Below are 22,569 nucleotides of genomic sequence, written 5' to 3'. Positions count from 1 at the left end.
AAGGAAACATGTATTGAACTTAAAATGATTTGCCATAGTACATGAGTTGATCATTGTGGAGGATTTTTCTTTAAGTTTGTGACATAAGCACTTAAGCACATGAGTGAGAAAAACTTTCATATGCAATATGCTAAAGCAACACGAGTTTAAAGATACTCATATGTAGGAATTTTAACTTACTGTGACTGAACATTGGTCCTCTTATACACGTTATACGTATCAAGCCAACTACTTGTTATAGCAAATTGCCACTTTATAAATTGAGTTAATTTGATTAAGTGCAAAAGCTAGACCCTATACATCAATTTTTTTGTTAATTGCAGTCCAATGATTCAACTGTGACCACAGATTTATTTCTTTTTCTATCTTGTTGACTCAACCCTCATTAATTTTTCTTTTTACATGACTAATATGCCCTTATTGAATGTCTTTGCACATAAAAGTCAAAAATTAATATGATTAAAATTAGCAATCTTATTAGTAATTTAAAGAGGTTTTTGAATATAAGTCCAATTTTATTCCACCATAATGGATGCAATCCATAGGTAATTTTATCATCAATCTAGGTCCATTGACTTTTGTCATTATATTTTCATGTCCATTGTGCCCCTTGAGTTAAATATAGAAACAAATTAATTGCCTTTAAGCATTAATTTATTCATTTTTTTTTTCAATTTGAATTTTGAACCCATGATGAACCTGCAATAATTCAAAATATAATTAGTACTATAAAATTAGTAAATAGAGATGGGAAATCAACCTAACTGGAAGGTGCAAAAAAAAAGTTCATCAAAACATTCTAGCTAAAAGATATGTAGAATCTAAGTAAGAGATATAAATTTAAGGATTTCTTTTAGTGTAGGTATACCATAAGTAAGAGATATACGATTACAAATTAATGTTCTTTGATTACTTAATTGAGACATGTACCTAAGTAAGAGATATAAATTTACGAATTAGTTTTCTTCTATTGTAGGTATATATAATTAAGATACATATGGTGAGAAAAACCACATATATATGAGCCGACGACTTAGTAACAAGTCTGCCATACTGTCATCAAATCGAACCTAGTTCACTTTGATTTTGAGGAGAGTCTGTTGTTGCTGATTATGCTTGGTGTCGTCGCTTTTGATGTAGCCTTGCTTCATTTGTTCAATGCAAGCGTCATTATCCTCATAAATGGTTGTAGACTCATTTGTTAGACTTCAAACTTTATAAGTGCTTCGAACATGCATAATTATGAATCCAATCCATAAACATTCACTAACTGCTTTGTGAAGAGCAATAATTTTTGCATGGTTCGAAAATATAGCGACAATGGTCTGTTTTGTAGACCTCCAAGATATCGCAGTCTTATCCATGATGAACACATAATTAGTTTGAGAATGACCTTTGTGTGGGTCAGAGAGATACCCAGCATCAGCAAAACCTTCCAAAACACTAATGTTGTTTTGGGATAGAGATAGAGAAGGAATGCCAGTGTTGGAGGTGTTTCTAGTGTATGACGGGTCCAAATCTATCATCTCTCTGTAGGGATAGAACAAGCTCATATCAATTGTACATCTCAAGTATCGAAAGATATCTTTTACACCAGTCCAATGGCGTTGCGTTGGCGCAGAGCTATATCTAGCTAACAAGTTCACCACAAATGAGAAGTCAGGTCTTGTGCATTGGGGTAAGTACAATAATGCGCCTATTGTACTTAAGTAGGGCACTTCTGGCTCTAGCACATCTTCGTCATCACCCTTCGGATGAAGAGAATCATTTTTAGGATCAAAACTACAGACGATCATGGGTGTGCTTGAAGGCTTGACCTTGTCAAACAGCCTCAACATCTATCAACACGATACTCAAGTTTCAAACCGAGACATAATCGTGTTCTCTCAAGATCCATCATTTCAAACTTGGATTTCAAGTGTTTAACGGTTTCCCTTAACTCTTTAAGGGCTTCCAATGAAGACCATGTCCAACATGAACCGCAATAGAATCTGGAACTTATCATGAAAACACACGGGCATATCCTTTCCCAATCAAGTAGTCACTTTAGTGAGCGTTTCAACCTCATTGCAAACATGCTTTGTGATCTAGAGCCACTTGACTTGGGTAAATGAAGTTCACCATGAACCTTCATGTATATTCCGTATCTGGATCCCCATAGAGATATGTAGTGACCACATTCATAAGCTGCATGTTTAGTTATTTGGAAACTACCAAACTGACAGGGTAGTGGAGTGTAATGACATCCATTACGAGAGAATGTCTCATCGTAGTTGATTCCAGTGCGTTTTGTGAGAATCCTTGCACCATAAGGCGAGATTACCATCTTCTTTTCTCATCAAGCTTTCTAATGAAGACCCATTAGTCAACAGGTTTTATGTAAGAGGTGTTGGCACCTGTGGCTCGAAAAACCTTCCTCTTCGTTAGAGAATCTAACTTAACCTAGATCGCATCTTTCTATTTAGGCCAAATTTCTCTACGTTGGCATTCATTCATCAATGGAGCATGGTTCGATATCATTGGACTCAACAAACTCATGCACAATGAAATACGCAACTACATCATCAATCATGATGGAGTTTCTATCCCACGTCTCATGTACACTGGTGTAATTATCAGAGAGCTCTATATTCTCAAGAATAGGTTATGACGTTGAGGCGTCCCCCAATGATAACCATAATCTGGAAGGTTCTCATGAGACGGATTTTGAGTGTGGATGATCAAAGGATTGAGTTATATATAACAAAGTATCCTTCGAACCCACGGGCCTCCCATGCATCCTAGCTGGGGCCATGGCCTGTAACACCAGAGTGCCACTCTCTATGGTGTTGGTGTCATGCCTACCTCTATGTAGGGTAGCGTTTCGTCCTCTCGTAGGGACGTCCATCTTTGCAGGCATGTTTGCAATAGATATATATGATCTCGTCACTTTAGCGGGGATTAAGATGAGACATAGTGGGGATATACCATGACAATTCCTGTCGTTCCTGCTGAATATCCGTGTTCTTATTTCCCTCTAACGACGGGAAGACTGTTTCATCAAAGTGACAATCCACAAATCTAGCGATAAGGAGATCGCCTTGCAAAGGCATTAAGTGGCAGACAATTTGTTGGAGTCTCAAATCCAACTTAGTTGCCCATTCGTCTGTAAAGACTCATCACAGCGCAATTGGCACATAACTGACACACTTAAATATGCGTAAGTACGAGATACGTGTACCCAGTCACTAGCTGTAACGCAGAGATTGTTTGAGTGGCGGTGGGCTTTGACGAATTAGTATAGTTGCATGCCATATTGCATTACCCCAAGCAGATATAGGGAGATTAGTGCGCATTGCCAATGTCCGGCATACCATCGTAGTTGTCTTTGTGAGACCATTTGGGTGTGTATATGGGAATATGATATCTAACATCAGTCCCAGTGATATGCAATAATCATCGAAAGTCTTCGATGTAAACTCTCTAGCATTGTCAAGTCCGATTGACTGAATGGGATGATCCGGGGAGTGAGCCCGTTGTCATATGATATGTGCTAGAAGTGTAGTATAAGCAGCATGACAAGTAGATAATGACACAACACGTGACCAGCATGTTTGCTTGTCAACCAACTTCATGAAATATTTAAACGTCCGCAAGTTGGTTGAATCAATCCACATAATCCCCTCAGATTCTATGTAAGAACAGAATGAGTATTTTTGTATCCTTTGCATAGGACGGTCTCGGTCCTAATTTCCATAAGGAACAGAATTTGTAAAATGAGCGAGGGGCTCTGGAAGCAACTAATGAGGATTTTGGTTGGACCGTACCTGAGCGTCTGAAGCGTTATTTGAAGCAAAATTTGCGACTACATCATCAATCATGATGGAGGAATTAAAGAAACTTAACAGGGTAAGTGGGATAAATGACCCTAGAATTTGGGTAAATTGACAAAAACTCAAAGGAAGAAACCCGCGGCATCGCGCAGGCCAATTTGTTGGTCTAATCCAAGGTTTCAAATTTATCTGAAACTGCCGAAATTTCCATAATTTTCAATTAATGAGACGAAATTCATATGCTATATCAATTCCGTCAGGTGTTTCCCAAAATTTTCCATACATTTTCGTGAAATTCTTATTTTCCGATATATCTATACACACAAAATATATTTAAAAATTCAAACCAAAATTTTGTCCGAAATTTATATGTCACTGACAATGAATTTTTTACTTCAAACTTTCATAGAAAAATATGAAATTTTGATTTTTTTTTTTTTTTTTTTGCAATCAATTTGAATACAACAAAAAACCTTTTTGGCTTTTATCTGCTACAGAGTTGAATGCTCCAACCACAATATGATTCCCTTTTTGCTTCGTCTCAAATGTTGTATGCTTCATACAATGAAACACTATTTTGGGTAATTCCACAATATCAGATATATAGATTACATGTGGGAAGAGATCAACAGATGTACAATACCCATGTAATGAAGTACTAAAATCATTTCCAAAATTCATGTACTTAGGAGCAGTATTGTATGATTCTAAATGGAAGCACTTCAACCAGCTAGATCAAACCACATCATAGTAGATTTTATATTCCTTTTGTTGTACTTGTTCAATTTCATTCATGGGGTTTTGGTATTATGTCCCTCCCCCCTGGGGCCCAGCTCTGTTGTAATTTTTTAATTATTAGTGAAAAAAGGGTGATGACCAAGCCTTTCATTGGGTTCCAGCCATAAAAAAAAAAAGTAAATTATACTCACATTATCAATATAGAGTACGTTTATATATAATTACACTGTTCAAAACAGTAGGTCAAGTTAACTGGAACCTCCCCCTCCAACATGTTCTCACTGACACTGAGATATCGCAGTCAAGATTTAGGACAAGTGATAAACTTGGTATGAAATGTTGCAAGAGAGGCTGTTGATTTGAAGGTTGATGTACCTAAGAAAGGAGAGGCTTCATGAAAGGTAATATAGTGCCATGCAAATCATGGCCTTGTAGATTCAAGACTACTACGTACTATTTGATGCCTTCTGCCGCAAGTAATTCCATGCCAACTTAAAAGATTCATTCTATGGTTTCAAGAAGTCATGTAGATCGTGGCTATGAGTTCTTTGAATCCGAGTTAAGCCACATGATCCATATCATTTGCGAGTTTGAGACACTAGCAGGAAAGAAGTTCATAAGAAGGATAAGGGTGATCACATGACCAGGGACGTAGCTATGCCTAGGGCTACTTGGGCTGTAGCCCAAGGGAAAATTTGGGCCAAAAGCTGCCAAATAGGGGTATAGCCCAAATATAAAAAAATATATATACTAATACTTTAGGTCGACATACGCTCAGACCCAAGACCATAGGGCGCAGCCGCTTCAGCCTTCCAACCGCAAGTCTGCGACTCCTTCAGTTCTTCAGCCTCTTAGCCCCACCAGTCCGTCATCGAACCACCTCCACCACTCCACGCAGCCAAGCCTGAGCCACCTCCACGGCCACCAAGCCACCTCCACTGCGACTCCTTCAATCCTTTGCTACTGCTAGTATGCTACTCTGCTTCCCAGAATCCTAGGTAAAAACCAATGTATTCGTACCCTTTAATGAATAGAAGGAATTAATGATCGATTACCCATGTCTTTGACTCTTTGTTTTTTATCGTTTCTATGGGTTTTGGACTTTTAGTTGATCTAAGATTTCTACTTGGTGGGTGTTGATGGGTTTGATTGTTTTATCACTTCATGATGTTTGATTGTTTGGTTTCACTGATTTGGTTTACAGAATGAATAGATTACCAAAGGTTTCTTTCTAATGCCTGCGTACATAGATGAATATAATGAAATATTGATTACATATATATAAAAACAGAGATTTTGACATAACATACAGGTATGTCAATATGTTAGGTTAATAATTGCGTTACTGATTTCCATCTTGCTTGTCAATTGTCATGTTTGTGGGAAGTTCTTGTAGAGTGATAACATTTGTCAAAGTAATAATATTCTATAGATTTCCATCTTGCTTGTCAATTGTTATGTTTGCCATCTATACTATGCTGTGTGCCTATGTCTATTTTGTTGATTTGATTTATATTGAAATGTATGTGTATATATTATAGGTATTGAACAAAATGACGGATCGCTGAAAAACCAAGCGGTACAAAAATATTCTTTCATAGTGGACCTCGGAGGGTACGATTCAGTTAGATTTATGCTTGTAATTTTTAATTTACGGGGTTTTAGTTTTAGGTTACCACCCCCCCCCCCCCCCCCAATTGTATGTTTTTAATAATAAAGGCATGAGAATGAGTCTCCCACTGGGTTCCAAACCTAAAAAAAAAAAAAAAGAGTTCTTCGCAAAAGTTTTGTATAGGTAAAATTAGCTTGACCCTCCTAGGATTCCTGGCTATGTCCCTGACATGACAGCATATGAACCAAAATGGACATAAGCAGAGTACATGAAGCTCCATTGTAAATACCTCGAGCCAAAGCCTCTCTCCTGACCTCCCAAGTACTAGCATTTAAGAACCCGTCCGGCAGCGACTCGTTAGCGGCAAGGCGAACCCAAACCGACCTCAAGCCGCCATCGGAGGAGTAGAAATTTCTTCAAACCCTAGACCAAGGGATCCGGGTTTTTTGGAGCTCTAGAGAGAAAAGCACGTATGTAATGTGTTCCAATTTATGAGATAACTAAATCTCTAACAAACTTTTTAATTTTTCAGAATGTTGTTAGACATATTCATATATCTCACCCTCTTAATAAAGTGAAATTTCATATTATTTAGTGATGATGTCTCTAATTTTGATGGTTGATCATATCCCCTAATTGTATCATGAGTCTCTGTCGGTGTGGAAAAATTCAATCGAAAATTTCCTTACCTACTTCTCTTTGGCTGGAGTGAGAGCGAAAGTTTCACGATCAAGAAAATGACTATGCATCTTCGGAATATGAATTGGTGTTTGACAAATAAAGTTTGAAAAAAGGGGGTATCTACAACTTCAATGCTCAAGTTACTAATAGTTTGAGCTGTAGTAAGTGTATATGGGATTGATTGCTTACTTCAAATGTTCACTTTACCAAGTATTTGTAGGGAGCAGATATCTTGACTAATGCGCGTAGGGGTGTGCAAAGTCTGCAAGTCATGCATTAGCGGATCCACTACACTCAATATTCAAATTTCTCCAAAACTGCCGACATTTCTGTAATTTTGAAGCACCGAAACGAAATTCATATGTTATATCATTTCCGTCAGGATTTTCCCAAAGTTTTTCAAAATTTTCCATATATTTATGCGAAATTCTTAATTTCCGAATAATCTACACACACAAAATATATTTAAAAATTCACACCGAAATTTTGTCCTAAATTTTTCTGAAATTTCTGTGAAATTCACCGACAATAAATTTTTTACTTCATACTTTCATATAGAAAATATGAAATTTTGATCTCTTTTTTTTTTTGGGCAATCAAGTTGAATACAACAAAAAATCTTGTTGCTTTTATGTGCTACAAAGTTGAATGCTCCAACCACAACATGATTTCCTTTTTGCTTTGTCTCAAATGTCATATACTTCATACAATGAAACACCATATTGGATAATTCCACAATATCCGATATATGGATTATATGTGGAAAGAGATCAACACACATATAATACCCATGTGATGAAGTACAAAAATCATTTCCAAAATTCATGTACTTGGAAACAATATTATATGATATTAAATGGAAGCAGTTCAACCAGCTAGATCGAACCGCATCATAATAGCTTTTATATTCCTTTTGTTGTACTTGTTCATTTTCATTCACGGGGTTTTGGTATTACGTGCTCCGTCCAGTCTTGTTGTAATTTTTTAATTATTATGAAAAGGGAAAATGATCATTTACTCAATTTTGGGGTTAATTAACCACACTTACCCAAACACTGTAAGAGATTGCCCACTTACCCAATATTTAGTATATATTTTTCCCTAATACCCAATTAAGTATTTTTTTTATTACTTTTTATTTATTTTTGGGACAATTTTGCCCTCTCCTTCTTTGTCACTTAGAGAGAGAAGTCATCGGAGACCTTGCCGGACTCTGGTGACCAGTGGCTGAACGTGGACTCCGGCGACCGGTGACGGGAATCCGGAAACCTGAATCCTGCTACCGTACTGGTGACAGGATTCCGGCTTCCGATTTTATCGCCCATTAATAATACCCAATAATCATATTATTGCCCCCCCCAATAAACATATTATTTCCCCCCAATAACAAGTTTATTGGGGATCAATAATTAATGAAAAATGAAGATGTTTTTAATTTTGAAAGCTTTAGGAGGTTTATCCAGATAAATAATCTTATTATTGCTCCAATAAACATTTTATTGCCCCTCAATAATCTTATTATTGCCCAACCAAATCATAATAAAAAAGGATTAATTTCAGTTTACCCCCCGAGGTTTGGGGGTGTCATCATTTCACCCCCCCCCCCCCCGACTCTCAATTTAACTTATTTACCCCTTGAACTTTCCAATTTTTGTCTTCCGTTCCCAATGTCTCATTTTCCGTCCAAATTAGACGTTAAGTCTGATAATGGGTCTCACTTTGAGGGCTAAAATGGTCATTTCAAGACAAAAAAAATAGGATTAATTTCATTTTCTCCACCTACTGATCTGGGCCATTGATTTCACTTTAAAGGGAGGGGGACCAGATCAGATCGATCTAGAAGACGCGAGAGAAGCTTGAAGCTTCTAACCCGAAAACGCGTCGCCGACCCGAGGAAGAAATCCAACCAAAACGCCGTCCTCCGGCCACCTCTCCGAGGCGGACCACTGGCAATAGCCTCGTCTCACCGTCGCCTACGTCCCTACGGTCTCGGATCATACATGCATCAATAGTGAACGGAGAATCGACGACTGGAAGCTCTGAGACTTCTCCGGTGATTTCCGCAAGTCCCGGCGACTCCGGCCACCTTTTGGGCTGCATTTGGTATGAAATCTCATCTCCTCGTCATATTCTACAAGCTTGTACAATTAGATTTTGAATTTGATCGAGTTTTGAAAATTTCGTTTATGGGTTCCTCTCAACTTCGACGCCATCACTGACGCCGGCAACTTCCCCGGCCTTTCTGGGCTTGGTTTCTGGTTCAACTGCTTCTCTGGACGAGGCCTAACTTCGATTGAGAGCTAAAGTCTAGAAATTTCTAGGTGGGTGTTGTTGAATCCTCAGTTCATCGTCATTCAAGTTTCTGGAAAACGTTTGGTTCCGAGATCGAAATAAGGTGAGTTGAGTTGCATATGGTTTTGGTGAATTTCGACTGTTGTTACATTGTTAATGAACTGAGTTGGTTGGTTTGGTTGAAATCAGATTATCTTGGTTTTGTGTGAGTTGAGTTTAATTTTGAGGTAGTTGGAATTGTGAGGAATCTGTTATGGGTATCGCCATTTTGGACTGAAATTGGTTGCTATGTTGTGTGCTTGCTGTGAATCAGAACCTTGCTGAGATTGGTGAATTAGATTGTTGTTATTCCAGTGAATTGGTAAAAGATGTGAATAGGTAAATGGGTTGTTTGTGTATGCTGTTAATTGTTAATAAGTAAGGGAAGGAAAATAACATATTGGGTCGCCTTAGTAAATTCGGGTGCACCTAATATGTTTGAAATTTAAGTCGTTGCTTGATTTATTTCGACATAGTCGTTGGGGGGGTAAACTGAAATTAATCATATTTATTGGACTTAACGTCCAATTTGGACGGAAAATAAGACATTGGGCACGGAAGACAAAAATTGGAAAGTTCAGGGGGTAAAAAGTGAAATTGAGAGTCGGGGGGGGGGGGGGGGGGTTAAATGATGACACCCCCAAACCTCAGGGGGTAAACTGAAATTAATCCATAAAAAAAACAATCACTACTGGCAAAATTCCCTTCCATTCTCAGAGTTCACAGTTTACCTCAAAAAATAAAATAAAATGAAATTTAACCACCCAGAAAATGCTATGGGTAGCAAAGAGTAAAAGGAAAATTGGATATGATCTTCAACAATATCCGATTCGATCTTTTTGATCTTCATCATCAATGGATTGCAGGCCTTTGGAAATAACGGTGTTCAGCGCAAATGATATCAAGGACGTGAACATGTTCTCCAAGATGGACGTCTATGTCGTTGTCTCCGTCTCCAGTAACAGCGACAAGAAGCAAAAGCTCCGCACCCCCGTCCACAAAGATGTCGGCACCAACCCCAAATGGAACCACACCCTCAAGTTCACCCTGGACAACTCCGCCCTCGACTGCCTCCAAATCAAAATCAAGCTCATCTGTGACCGCTCCTTCGGCGAGACCAAGATCGGAATGGTCGTCATTCCGGTCAAGGACCTCCTGCAAAATGAGAAGAACGACAAGCACGTGATCTATCCGGTCATCACTGCCAAGGAGAGACCCAAAGGCAACGAGATAAGAACGACGACGGCGACGAAGCCGCAGATGATGGAGGCCTAGGGCTCAACGATGGAGTAGCCGGCGGTGATGGCCGAGAAGTCGCCAAGGAGGCTGTTGCCAGATCGACAACGGTGGTCTGGGTGAGGAGGCGGATGTGAGAGAGAGAGACAGAGAGAGAGAGAGAGAGAGAGAGAGAGAGAGAGAGAGAGAGAGAGAGAGAAGTGTAATTTATTAATTAAAATGCAAAACTGTCAATAAATGTTAAATTGGATAAATGAGAGTAAAAAACTCTTAGTGGAGTAAGTGGGCAATTTTTAGGCTCAAATTGTGTAAATGGTCAGTATCCCTTATGAAAAAGGGGTGATGGCCAAGCCTCCCACTGGGTTCCAGGCATAAAAAAAAAAAAAAAAGTAAATCACATTTACATTATCAATATACAACACATTTATAATTATACATAGATAAAAACACCAGTTTAGCAACCTACTACAGTACTAGTTAATTACTCGTCCATATTAGATATCACAATTCTATTATAAATTTATAATTTTAGAGAGGTTACATTGTAAGTAGGTTTATTATAGGTTAGTTTAGTCTATGTAAAAGTTTCATTCAAAAATATCATTTTATAAATGCAAGTAATGTTATTTCTTTATTTTTAACCGAAATTTTTACCGAAATCGAAACTTTCTCCGAAATTTTCTTAAATTTAAAGTACCGAAATCAAAACCGAAACTGAAATTTGATTCCTTGGTCTAATCTATATTAGAAAGAGAAAATATTTCAAACAGTACCCGAACTAAGGCCGACTCCTAACTTCAGTACCTGACTATGCAACACTATCACTTTGGTACCCCAAGTTTGAAGCTCGACCCAAGAATGGTACACGCCGTCCATCACAGCATTAAGTCTTTGCTACGTGGCAAACCATGAGGGCCCTCAAAATATGCCACGTGGTTAGCTAGTTAACGCCGTGATGGACGACGTGTACCATTCTTGGGTCGGACTTCAAACTTGGGGTACCAAAGTGATAGTTTTGCATAGTTGGATACTGAAGTTAAGAATGAGCCTTAGTTCGAGTACTGTTTGTAACATTTTCTCTATTAGAAATTTGTAATCAATTAATTAAATTAAAGGCGGTGAGAGGCGGCTGGGTGGGTGGCGCCTAGGCCTGTAGCTCTTCCTTGTCCAATGTTTGGTGTTGTATACGGCACGTAAACGGAGAGTGATTGATACTACTAAAAGATAATTATAATGGTCATTCCACAAAGATAATTGATTATCAATTAGTCTTAGGAACTTGGATGCTTCATGATTAACTTTGAAATTATGTAAGGTGATTACGAATAGTTTAGACTCAAAAGTTTAATATAAACGCTGGGCTGGTCTTAATCTAAGATTTTTGTGGCTACACTCTTTTCTTTGAATATTGGAAACATATAAGTTTGTTTAAGTTGAGGAAGGAGACTGTTACTTGCCGAGCTTGCTCACGTGTATAATAGGATGTGGATTATATCCAAAGGTTTTTGGCATGGTAGGTTCTATTAATATATGCAGCTAGCCCCAGCAGGAGGTTGGGACTTGGGGACTGTATATAAAGTAGTCCTATATATGTTTGTCTCAGACCCAAAAAAAAAAAAAAAAATATATATATATATATATATATATGTTTGTCTCGTAGCTGCAGCGCAGTTTCTCGGGTCAGAACATGTGCTTTCAGATTGTTCTCTAGGGTTAATGTTCTTAACTGAATAGTAGCTGATAAACTTATGAGAGAATTGTGTGTGTATAATATATATATATATATATATATATTTATTTATTAATTCAATCAATATATTGAAAATGATTCTACAGTTAGCAACAGATTCATAAATTTTTCTTCTCTATTAGATGAGAATAAGAAGGCATACTGGCGAATAGGTATAAATTTTTCTTGCGATAATGAATATATTCTTGCGTAAAATGGCATACTGGCGCCTATTCGTATTCTTGTCTTTTGAATATACTCAGTTTTAAGTATTCCATATGCCTATGTGCTTTTGCATAATGATTTTAAGCTGTTTTATCACTTACTATAAATTTAATTAGAAATAATTGCTGACATTCACATGCTAAATGATTCTGAGTATTATTCAATTAAGTTGGGCGCAGTTTCAATTGTAATTAGGAGAGAGATATATAAGATATAAATTATTATTATATGTCGATTTGATGTCATGATGATCGATATCGATCATCATGATCTTCCAAGAAGTATGGTAGAATAAATCAGGAATTGAAACTAATGACCAGTACACTAATGTTATTGGTTCAAGTCAACTTTAATTTCCACTAGTTTTTCCTCTTCATTCGAATTGATATGTTGACCATGTCATATCACCATTTGAGTGTCTCATCCAAACATCCTCTTGGAAATAAGATCATCTCACCTAAAACTTATGACTCTCCAAAATCCAAATGATGCTTTTAAATTTCTAGGAACCTCGAGACTCAGAGCACAAGGTCAACTATTGCTTTCTCCCAAGTCTATCAACATGAAACTAGGCATCGACCCCGCGCGATGTTGTGGGTATGTTACATGTCTAACTATAGCAATTATAAACGTTTGGAATATTATATAAATAACTAAATATCTTTTACAAATTCTAAAAATTGGTATGCTAACCAGATATGCACACTTAGTGTTTCATCTATGGTGGAATGATATTATAACAATTTAAAAATGACTTTACTGAAAGGTCATAATTGTTAACTCTACATTAGTGTTTCATCGATAGTGGAATGATATATATTATAACAATCTAAGGTAAACTAAATATATTACCTTACTGAAGGGTATGCTATGGGGAAAAAAAACCACCAGAAGTAATTAATCATACCAAGACCATATTGGGAACATACAACTAGAGGATTGATCTAGGAGAAAAGATACGTACGGAAGATAAGATGATAGTAGTGCATATAAAGCATTTAAGAGCATCTTCCATGGTAGCCAAATGGTTTTAGCCTACCAAAAACAGAATATTCTTTCTAATATGCTTTTTTGGCCTACCAACAAAAAGCAGTGCTGCCACCGTATGCCAAATTCCGTAAGCCAAAAATCAAATATCATCACATCCAACGGCTATAATTTGAAAATGACAAAAAAAAGGGCTAGTTTTTTATGTGTATTTCAATAATTGTTAGTTTCGTTGTTTTACTTTATGTTGTTGTTTATGTTTTAGTATTTCACATTCTAGTACTCTTTTTCTCAACTCAGAATATATTTCCGAGTATGGTTTTGACGAGGCTATCAATAAAACTAGTCGTTTTAGTTAAATAAAAATAAGTATATCATAAAAATTAATGATTACACATTTATTTTAAAAATTCTAAACATATCAAATATTGGGCTCATATTGAAGATCTCAACAAGATATTTATAATGATGTAATTTTAATATTTAGAAACATTATAAATAACCCATGTATAGAGGAAAAATGATTCATCTTAAGGGTTTTTATCCATTTACCCCATTTCTAGGGATTTTTTTCTCACTAACCCCATTAAGTTTTTTTAATTCCCTCTTACCCAATACACTCTAAGAGAGTCTTCCCTAATACCCCATTAAGATTTTTTTTTGTTTTTAATTTTTTTAAATACCATTTTACCCCTCATCCATTTGCTACTTAGAGAGAGAGAAAATGGAAGAGAGAGAAACCATAGGAGACTTCGCCGGAGCCCGGTACCGGTCGCCTGAATCCGGTCACCGGCCGCCGGAATCCGGTCACCGGCCGCCTGATTCCAGTCACCGGCCGCCGCCCACCGGAAAGGTGTATTGCCCCAATAGACATCTATTGCCCCCCAAATAGAAGGGCAATAGATGTCTATTGCCCCCCAATAGACGTTTATCAGCCATGTATTACCCCCAATAGACGTTTAGGGAAGACCAATAGACGTCTATTGCCCCCCAATAGATCTTTATGTAGCCGAAATGATAACTAATCTTCCTAAAATTAGACAAAATAAAATTGAGTACATAAAAAAAAATGAAGATATTATATCAATTTAAAAACGTCTATTGCCCTCCAATAGACTTGTATTGCCCCCCAACAGACATTAAAAAAAAATTTCCCTTCTGTCCCATTACTTTAAAAAAATTAAAAAAATCTGATTTGGGCACCCAGAAAATGATCCGGGCACCCATCGTTGCACCTTCCTTCGTCGGTTTTTCTCGGTTGCAGATTCTCAGCGCTCAGATGTCTGAATATTAGATCGAAACCCTCAGTTGCAGACCCTCAGTTGTTGTTGTGCGGAGACCGGGTTGTCGGAATATGCCGGATCGTCGGAATCTGCAAGAGAGAGAGAGAAGTCGTGCTGGAGATAGAGCGGAGAGAAACGATGATGTTCAGATCGAGATCCGAGTTCGCCACCGGCGAGGTAGCTCTGACCAGAGCTTCTTCGTCGTCTTCAGGCAAGCCGGTGCTTTTCGTCTGTGATTCAGGCAAGCCGGAGCTTCTTCGTTGTCTTCAGGTAGCTCCAACCGGAGCTTCAGGCATGATGCCGGAGTTCAACGCTGCAGCGGGCGGAGAGAGAGAGAGAATTGTGTCGGGGACGAGGGGGTGAAGAGAGAGAGATGAGTGTGATAAAATGTAATTTTTTAATTAGGCCAAGGCTAAAATTGTCATTTTGCTTCAAATTTAAATTGTGTTAGTGAGAACAAAAATTTGTTGTTGGGATAAGTGAGACAAATTTAGCTGATTTTGGGGCTTTGGGTCAAGGACCATTTTCTTAAATGTAAAATTCATGTTCTTAAAGAAACAAAAAAAAAAGTCAGCAGAGCCCACCATTTGGCTTACCAAATCTGAGCCCAAATTTGAGAAGGCCAAATTTTTTTCTTGGTCCATGGGAAATAGCTTATGGTGGGAGCATGTTTTAGGCTGTAAATGAGATTATAGCCTATGGTGGGAGATGCCCTAAGCATGGTCAAAAAATCCAATCTGGGAGGAAGAGAGAGTAAATGGCAGAGTTGTAAAAAAATTTAACATGGGAGGCAGAAGGAGGAAGAAAAGTTCAGTGGCAGAGCTGTAAAATTTATTAAAATGGCTAAATATTGGTTACTACCTCGTACTTTAGGTCCAAAATCGATTCAGTCCCTGAATTTCTAATTTCATAAAAAACACTCATACGCTATAAGTTTTCATCTAATAGATCATTCCGTTAGATCTCTATCAAAGTTGAATGTTAACCCGTTGATGTGTCAACTCGGTGGGGCCCATTTCAAAGGTAAACTTTTCATTATAACCCTGACTTGAGATTGACCTAAACAAAAAAATAATAACTTACTTGATTCCTTCCCTATTTTTTTGTTCCCATCTTTTTTTTTTTTTTATGCAAATTCAAAAGCTCTATATTTCCATTAGCAAAGAGTCTTCTGTGGACCAAGGTCCACCTGCACCAAGCCGTTACGGTGCGCCTGACCGACACGTGCGGTCACCTAACCGCGTCTGATTTTTGATGGGTACAGTCGAGATACACATGGGAGGCATGTGATAGCAATACAACCCTATAGCCTATCTCAAATCTCAGATGTATCGATCCCTCTCTCTGTCATCGTTCTCAGTGTCTCTCCACCCCCGAATCAGAGGAGGTGATTGAGGTTGCGAGTTCCGGCAGCGATCGGAGGCACCTGATCGATAAGCTTCTCCTTCTCATCGTCATCTCGCTCATCGTTATCCTTGACCCCCCAATTTGATTCACCTCCCCGATTCAGAAATTAGAAGGTCTTGATACATTGGGGTTTCGAATAAGTCATTGGATTGGCGGCGGCGTCGTATTGGGTTTTGGGTAAGCCACTTTACTTGACTCTCTCAATTGCTAGGTGTTCATATATTGGGGTTTCCAATTAGGTCTGTGATTCATCAAGCAGGATAGATTTTTGTAATTGCTGAATAGGTTTTGCGGTTCATCAATGATTTTTGATTCATCAACCAGAATAGATGAGCTTGAGCAGTGGTATTGTAAATGCTGACTGGGTTTTGTGATTATTTCTTAAACCCCCGACTTCTTCAGGATCGGATTTTGATTGTTTATGTTCTCGGGGTTTGAATCTGGATTGCTTATTCAATTTGTTGCTGTAATTGTTTGTTTGGTGCAAAAATGTGAGAAATTTACTGCTATCCACTGCCAAGGTTAATGGGTTTGTGGAAACAATTGTAGGTCTGAAATTTTCAGTTGCCAAATTATTGAGGAACCTAGTGGAATGTTGAATTCAATTTACTATGAGGGAATTTGGTAGCTTCCGCTCACATATCTTATAGTCAGTCATTCTAATATAAACTGGACTTAAGTATGAGCCTCCTAGGAATCCAATTTTCAAACACAGATTTTAACTATGGGAAAACCACTTTGTTAAGCTAGCTTGTTTTACAACCATGCATTATTTGGTTTTATGGTAGGCTGGATTAAGTAGGGTGATGCTTCTGTTTCTTAATAGAATGCAATGCATTACCATTTTTTGAAGACAAACATAGGTAGTTTGTCTTCATGCGAAGCTGGTTATATTCACCACCAAATGGTCAATTGGTTTGTTATCTAACATTACTTATGCTTATACTAGGCTGGTTTGTATGAAATCCCTCTTGAACTTTAGTTCAATTGATTATGATCTAGTCAATTCAGCCTGAAAGATTGACCTTTTGTGCTGGGCCCATTTATCATTGATGCCAGTTAATGTGTAAATATTTGTGTTTGCAGGTGACTGTTTCGAGCAAGAAGCTTGATTTCCTGCTGGGACTAAACGTTAAGAACTGCTATGCTTATTTTGACCCTGCAGTCCTCAGATCAAACCGACCAATTGTCCAACTGTGTCTGTGAGTTAATTTCTCCTTAGTTTCATTCAGCAAAGCAGGAACCCTTGTCTGAAATTATTAAATTTTGCTCCTACCATCACTTGGTTTATGATTGATTTTTTTTTCTTATATTGCTTTTGCAGGAAACTAAGTTGCACAGGAAAGGCCCAAATCGAACGTGGATTCAGCTCTAGATAGAGTACGTGTGAGTGAAGTCTCTCCTTTTGTTAGATTGAAACGTGTTGTTTGTTTTCATTGATAGGAATTCTCTGCAAATGATTTATAATCAGTTCACGGAAAATGATTAGATATTGATTAAATGGAAAATGATGATACATTGATTATAGTTGAGTTATTAGCTGTACTGGGAGTATGACTCTTTCTTCATTGTGAACGCTTTTTGTAGTTATTAACTTTGAAATGTGACCAAGTTAATCTCATTGCCATATGAAAATGAGCGATGGTAATTTTGTGGTCAACTTATTCATTCATTTTCTTTAAAGCTTACTTTAGTATACTTACATTTAGGAGCTATATATTGTTCCTTTTTATATGATCGTAGAGTCGTTTTAGTTCCTCTTACATTGCAAACCCTTGTTTCCTAATGTGGCTGAGGTTTGGGCTCATGCTGGCCGATGTTGTTAGGTGTTTTTGCAGTGTTCAGGGTCCAAAAAACACTAGACACTGAGACGTGTGTTGGGGTTTGATTTTGGTCGGTTAACTTGGTAAGGAAAAGGGGGTATTATGACAGCAATTGACTGTAGTTAATAAATGGGTATTTTTTTAAGGTGTGCGAATAGTACTTTGTGATGTGAAGACTGTTAACTGGACCTATCTTCGAATAATGTTGAATATCCACTGATTTTGGTTCTTTCTACGTGTATTTAAAAATGAATGCGCTACTGCTGAACAGACCTTTTGAACTTCTGTATCAAAATGAAAATGTCGTATTAGTATTGTCTGAATATGCAACTGCCGAACAGACCATATGAACTTCTGTAAGAAATAGAACTTCCCGTAAGTGTTATATGGCTGAATAGGCAACTGCCGAATATACTATTTAAACTTGTGTATATTTATGCTGAATGGAAAAGATGTCATATCAATTTGTAGTGTTGTTTGTGTGCGTAAGCTGAAGCATCATTGAATGGGTTGATTACGGGGACTGATTTATGACATGCAGGTGATGTGGAGAAATATGACTGCAAAAAAGGTGTACCAGAAAGAAGATAATACCAGGGATACTGCAAGGAAGTTGAAAACCGAACGAGTTGTGGGATATCGTAATTGTGTGTAAGTATTTTGATAGTAGGGAACTAATGCTATTGCAATGAGTTGATTTTGTGCGTTTTAATCGAAACCAATAAACTGGTGACTATACTGTAATTTTGATATATGTTGTGATCTAAACATAGGAAAACCGTGGTCAAGGAGCATAGGGCAAAACGGAGAAGATTGAAGGTACATAAATTATTGGAGGACAGTAAGAAGTTATTTTGACCGTATGTTTTTTTGTTTGTACAACTGATCTGTACCCCATCTTCATAGCTACTAATAAAATGAATTCATTTACAGAAGACGGAGGCATTCAATCTGAAAAGCAGTTTGAAAGACAATGATGAAGGTCATTTGGGTGTTTGTAAGATGGAGGAGAAAGGATTAGAAGAGAATATGCATCCAATTCCCAAGTCAAATAGTTGGGACTGTGTAAGAGAAGATGTTGAAGAATTGAAGTCCCATATGGAAAGACTACAGTCGACCGTTTCATGTATTGTATCCAATATAGGAGCCATTGGAAGACAATTATTTGATGCGGAACGTTCAATGGTGGTTAGCAAAGGCGCTAGCATCGAAGCAATTGTAACAGAGGTATTGAGAGTGATTGGTTCAAATGGAACCAAAGGATGTAAGGGCTACAAAAAAGCTGAAGCACGCATACATTATTTTAGTAATGAAACGTTCCATAACGATGGGAAAACAAAGGTAATGGAGAGCAATGTATGTTGGCAACGACTTTCATAAATACACCGATGTTTAATTTATATGTATTCTTTGGTTAGATGATATAAATTTTTAAAATAATAGCATCCTTAATCTTGGGGTAGATGGTTTATCTGAATATATGAAACTTGGGTGCGTGTTGATAAGCTGATTTTTGTCCCAGGTACATGAAAGAGAAGAAATTGGTATTTGCGGAAAGGAGAAGGCGGGACATGAACAGAAACTGGAAACTTTTTCATGGGTTGAAAAAGTTTCTAGAAAGGAATCTAATATGTTGGCTTACTTGATCAGAAATAGTGGAATTGGTGAAGAGGAATGGAGGTAAATATCGTCCACTTCATAGTAACTTAATATCTAAAACAAAGGCGTCGGCGTTCGACCATATAACCTACCATATAACCATTATCCAATTGTTTGAGAAATCATATGTGGTAAATCTTTTAATAATGTGTCGATGTGTTAATTTTTTTCTTAATAATGACGGCGGATTATGGTACATATACTATATTGTCTGTCAAGAAATGCTGTATTAGTTATGAAGGGGTGACATAAATGGTCAATATTTATACCGATCATCATCACTGTTATAAAACCCTGAAAGCCATTGCATTATGTTTCATCATTTATGACTATTTTGTTTGTCATATTCAACTCTGGTATTTGGTTTTGTTGAAATGAAGTCTGGCATCTAACATTTTGTGCCAACACAGGGACGATGTTGCCAAGTTTGGTGATTTTATGCTGTCACTTGGGGAAATACAGTGTCTATCACCAAATGTTCCACTGTTGTCCAATATATGAATAATTTCATTGTTTATCATTTGATTCACTGATGTCGAATAATACAGCATTTGAACAGAACTGCTCAATTTATGCCCCATGATTAGGTCATTAATATATGGGCAGCATACCTGAATGAAAATCAGTTAGAGAACTGGTTTCTCCCCACATCATTTGCGGTATGTAACGTTTATAGGAATGCAGTGGCAAATCTACAATGTTACCAATGTCTGATATTGTATTGATTTTGGATGTTTACTTTCATGATACAGCTGACAGCAAACCGTCTTAATGCAGGGCTTGATGCGAAGGCTTTGGTGGCTTTAACAATTCGAACATGTCGGCTGCGGCGGTTTTATAAGCGACTTAATAAATGCTCCAAGGTATGAGTTGTGTCCAATCATACGAATGTTTTTATTATAGTATGCTAATCTTATTTTGTTTTACCTCAATTGTGTAGATATTCATACCTATGGAGGACCAACATGCTGGACACTGGTTTCTTTTGGTGATGAACCTTGTCCAGCGAAGAGGTACATTGTGGGATAGCTTGCCGGATGTTGGAGGTTTAGAAAGGCGAATGAAGCTGGCAACAACAAGCGTAAGTTATATTGGTTATATGTAAATAACCCATCAAATTTTCTGCTGTACACAATTGTTGTATCCTTAAATTTGTAATGCAAGTTTTGGTTGCAAGCAGATTAATTTGTTGCAGCGTGTTTTTGAGAACGACATGACAAGATCAAGTGATGTACAATACCATTTTCCCTCATTTGAGTTGAGGGTTGGCCCAAGCAACCCCACCCACGGGAATACTAATGAAAGTGGGATATACGTCATACGTCATATGCAGCACCCTATGACGAATTGGTTTGAAGAGGTAGGGAGTTGATAAAATTGTTAATCTGAATGCGTTATGTTTCTGCTATTCTGATTCAATGTTAATATCATATGGAAAATGCAACATTTGCTGACCCTTTATTATTAAAATTGATAGTTTGTTGCTGAGGATCATAGGGAAAGTTTGTGCATTGAGACTGTGAAGCACCCCAGCAATGAAGTCCTTAAGAAAGTTAAAGCTGCAGTTGAATCGTTCTGCAGTCAAATGGAACCAAATTGATGTTTGTAACAATCCCCCCCCCCCCCCCCCCATTTACATGAAAGCATCCGCGATGGCCCCGTTATGCTTCAGACCAAATTAGACAACACCGGGAAGGTGAGGAATCCCCCCATTCCGACGGGCCGAAAGTTTCGAAGCCATCGAAAGAGGAGAGATCGTGCTTGAAAACTCACTTCCGATCATTTTATTATGTATTCATATTGAATAACTCTTTCGTGTTTATGTACTCGAGGTTGTTTTATGAGTCCCCCGACACCAATACTTTTGATATGAAACTATATTCTATACATCTGTTTGCATCGAAGCACAATGATTGGGTTGTTGGCTGATGTTTATAACAATATACTTGGTTTGTATAAAGGAGCTGCGTGCATGTTTAGCGATTAATCACTATCGTTTTGAAGTAACTGTACACCATTACTTGACATGTGATGTGTTACAGTGTTTTGCCGATAAATATTCATTTGGTTTTTGATTTGTAGTTAAGATTTTGTGGTTTGAACAAGACGTTTGGTTTTTTTAAATTAAATTAGCTCGTACTTGTCAATTGTCCCTTGTTTTTCATTGGATGTAGTGTGGTTGAAAGTGTTATTAGTGTTAGGTTTCCTCATTATAAATTTAATTTCTGATGCATGTCATTAGTAACAACGAATCCTATGCTATATGTTAAATATAAGGGTAAATTCCTCCTATGGTACCTGAGGTATTGCTACTTGGACAGTTTGATACCTGATGTATTAAAGGGGACAGTTTGGTACTTGAAGTTAGACTCCGTTTGACACTTTGGTACTTCTGTTAATTTTTCTGTTAAATGTAAGGATAAAATTGACATTTAGAATATATGTATAAAAACATAATAAAAAAACATGAGTTTGTGGGTTGATTTTCTTCATAATTTTATAGGTATGAATTAATGCTTATGGGTTATGTTGAAGGTGAAATATTCGAATTTTATGTTTAAGAAATATAGTAATCATATAGTGAACACCCATGAGAGTACTCCATTGAAACTAGTCTCGTACAACTAAATTTTTTTAAACATAAAATTCAATTATGTCAACTTTAACATAACCCAAAAACATTAATTCATTTTCATTTTCTCCTAAATGACCCAAAAAATGATGAGGACCTAAAATAATACCAAATAATATCATTGCATTGTGTTTATGAAGAGGAGGAAAAATCCAAGTTTTGGAGGAAAAATAAGTGGATTCATAGAGAATAGTACAAAAAAAATATTTGATTATTATATTTCTTTAACATAAAATTCGAATATTTCACCTTCAACATAACTCATAAACATTAATTCATACCTATAAAATTATGAAGAACGGCAATCAACCCACAAACTCATGTTTTTTTAGTATGTTTTTATACATATATTCTAAACGTCAATTTTATCCTTACAAGGCCCTAATATCTATAAGACTGAAAGCCCTACAAGGC

The 22,569-nt window shown here is 37.2% G+C and overlaps 1 protein-coding gene across 1 annotated transcript; it reads left to right on the top strand.

Annotated features, from left to right (window-relative positions):
- The first annotated feature begins 10,029 nt into the window (after positions 1-10,029).
- On the top strand, positions 10,030-10,449 carry LOC112171265 (protein SRC2-like). The gene has a single exon (XM_024308475.1). The coding sequence runs from the start codon at positions 10,030-10,032 to the stop codon at positions 10,447-10,449; it is 420 nt and encodes a 139-aa protein (XP_024164243.1).
- The last annotated feature ends 12,120 nt before the right edge of the window (positions 10,450-22,569 follow it).

Source organism: Rosa chinensis, chromosome 6 (assembly GCF_002994745.2).
Source record: "Rosa chinensis cultivar Old Blush chromosome 6, RchiOBHm-V2, whole genome shotgun sequence".
NCBI lineage: Eukaryota > Viridiplantae > Streptophyta > Magnoliopsida > Rosales > Rosaceae > Rosa > Rosa chinensis.
The sequence above is the reverse complement of the archived record's forward strand: the minus strand, read 5'-3'. Positions and strand labels throughout refer to the sequence as shown.

Excerpts from the sequence above, each read along its gene's own strand:
- LOC112171265 (XM_024308475.1), top strand. The coding sequence starts at position 10,030 with ATGGATTGCAGGCCTTTGGAAATAACGGTGTTCAGCGCAAATGATATC.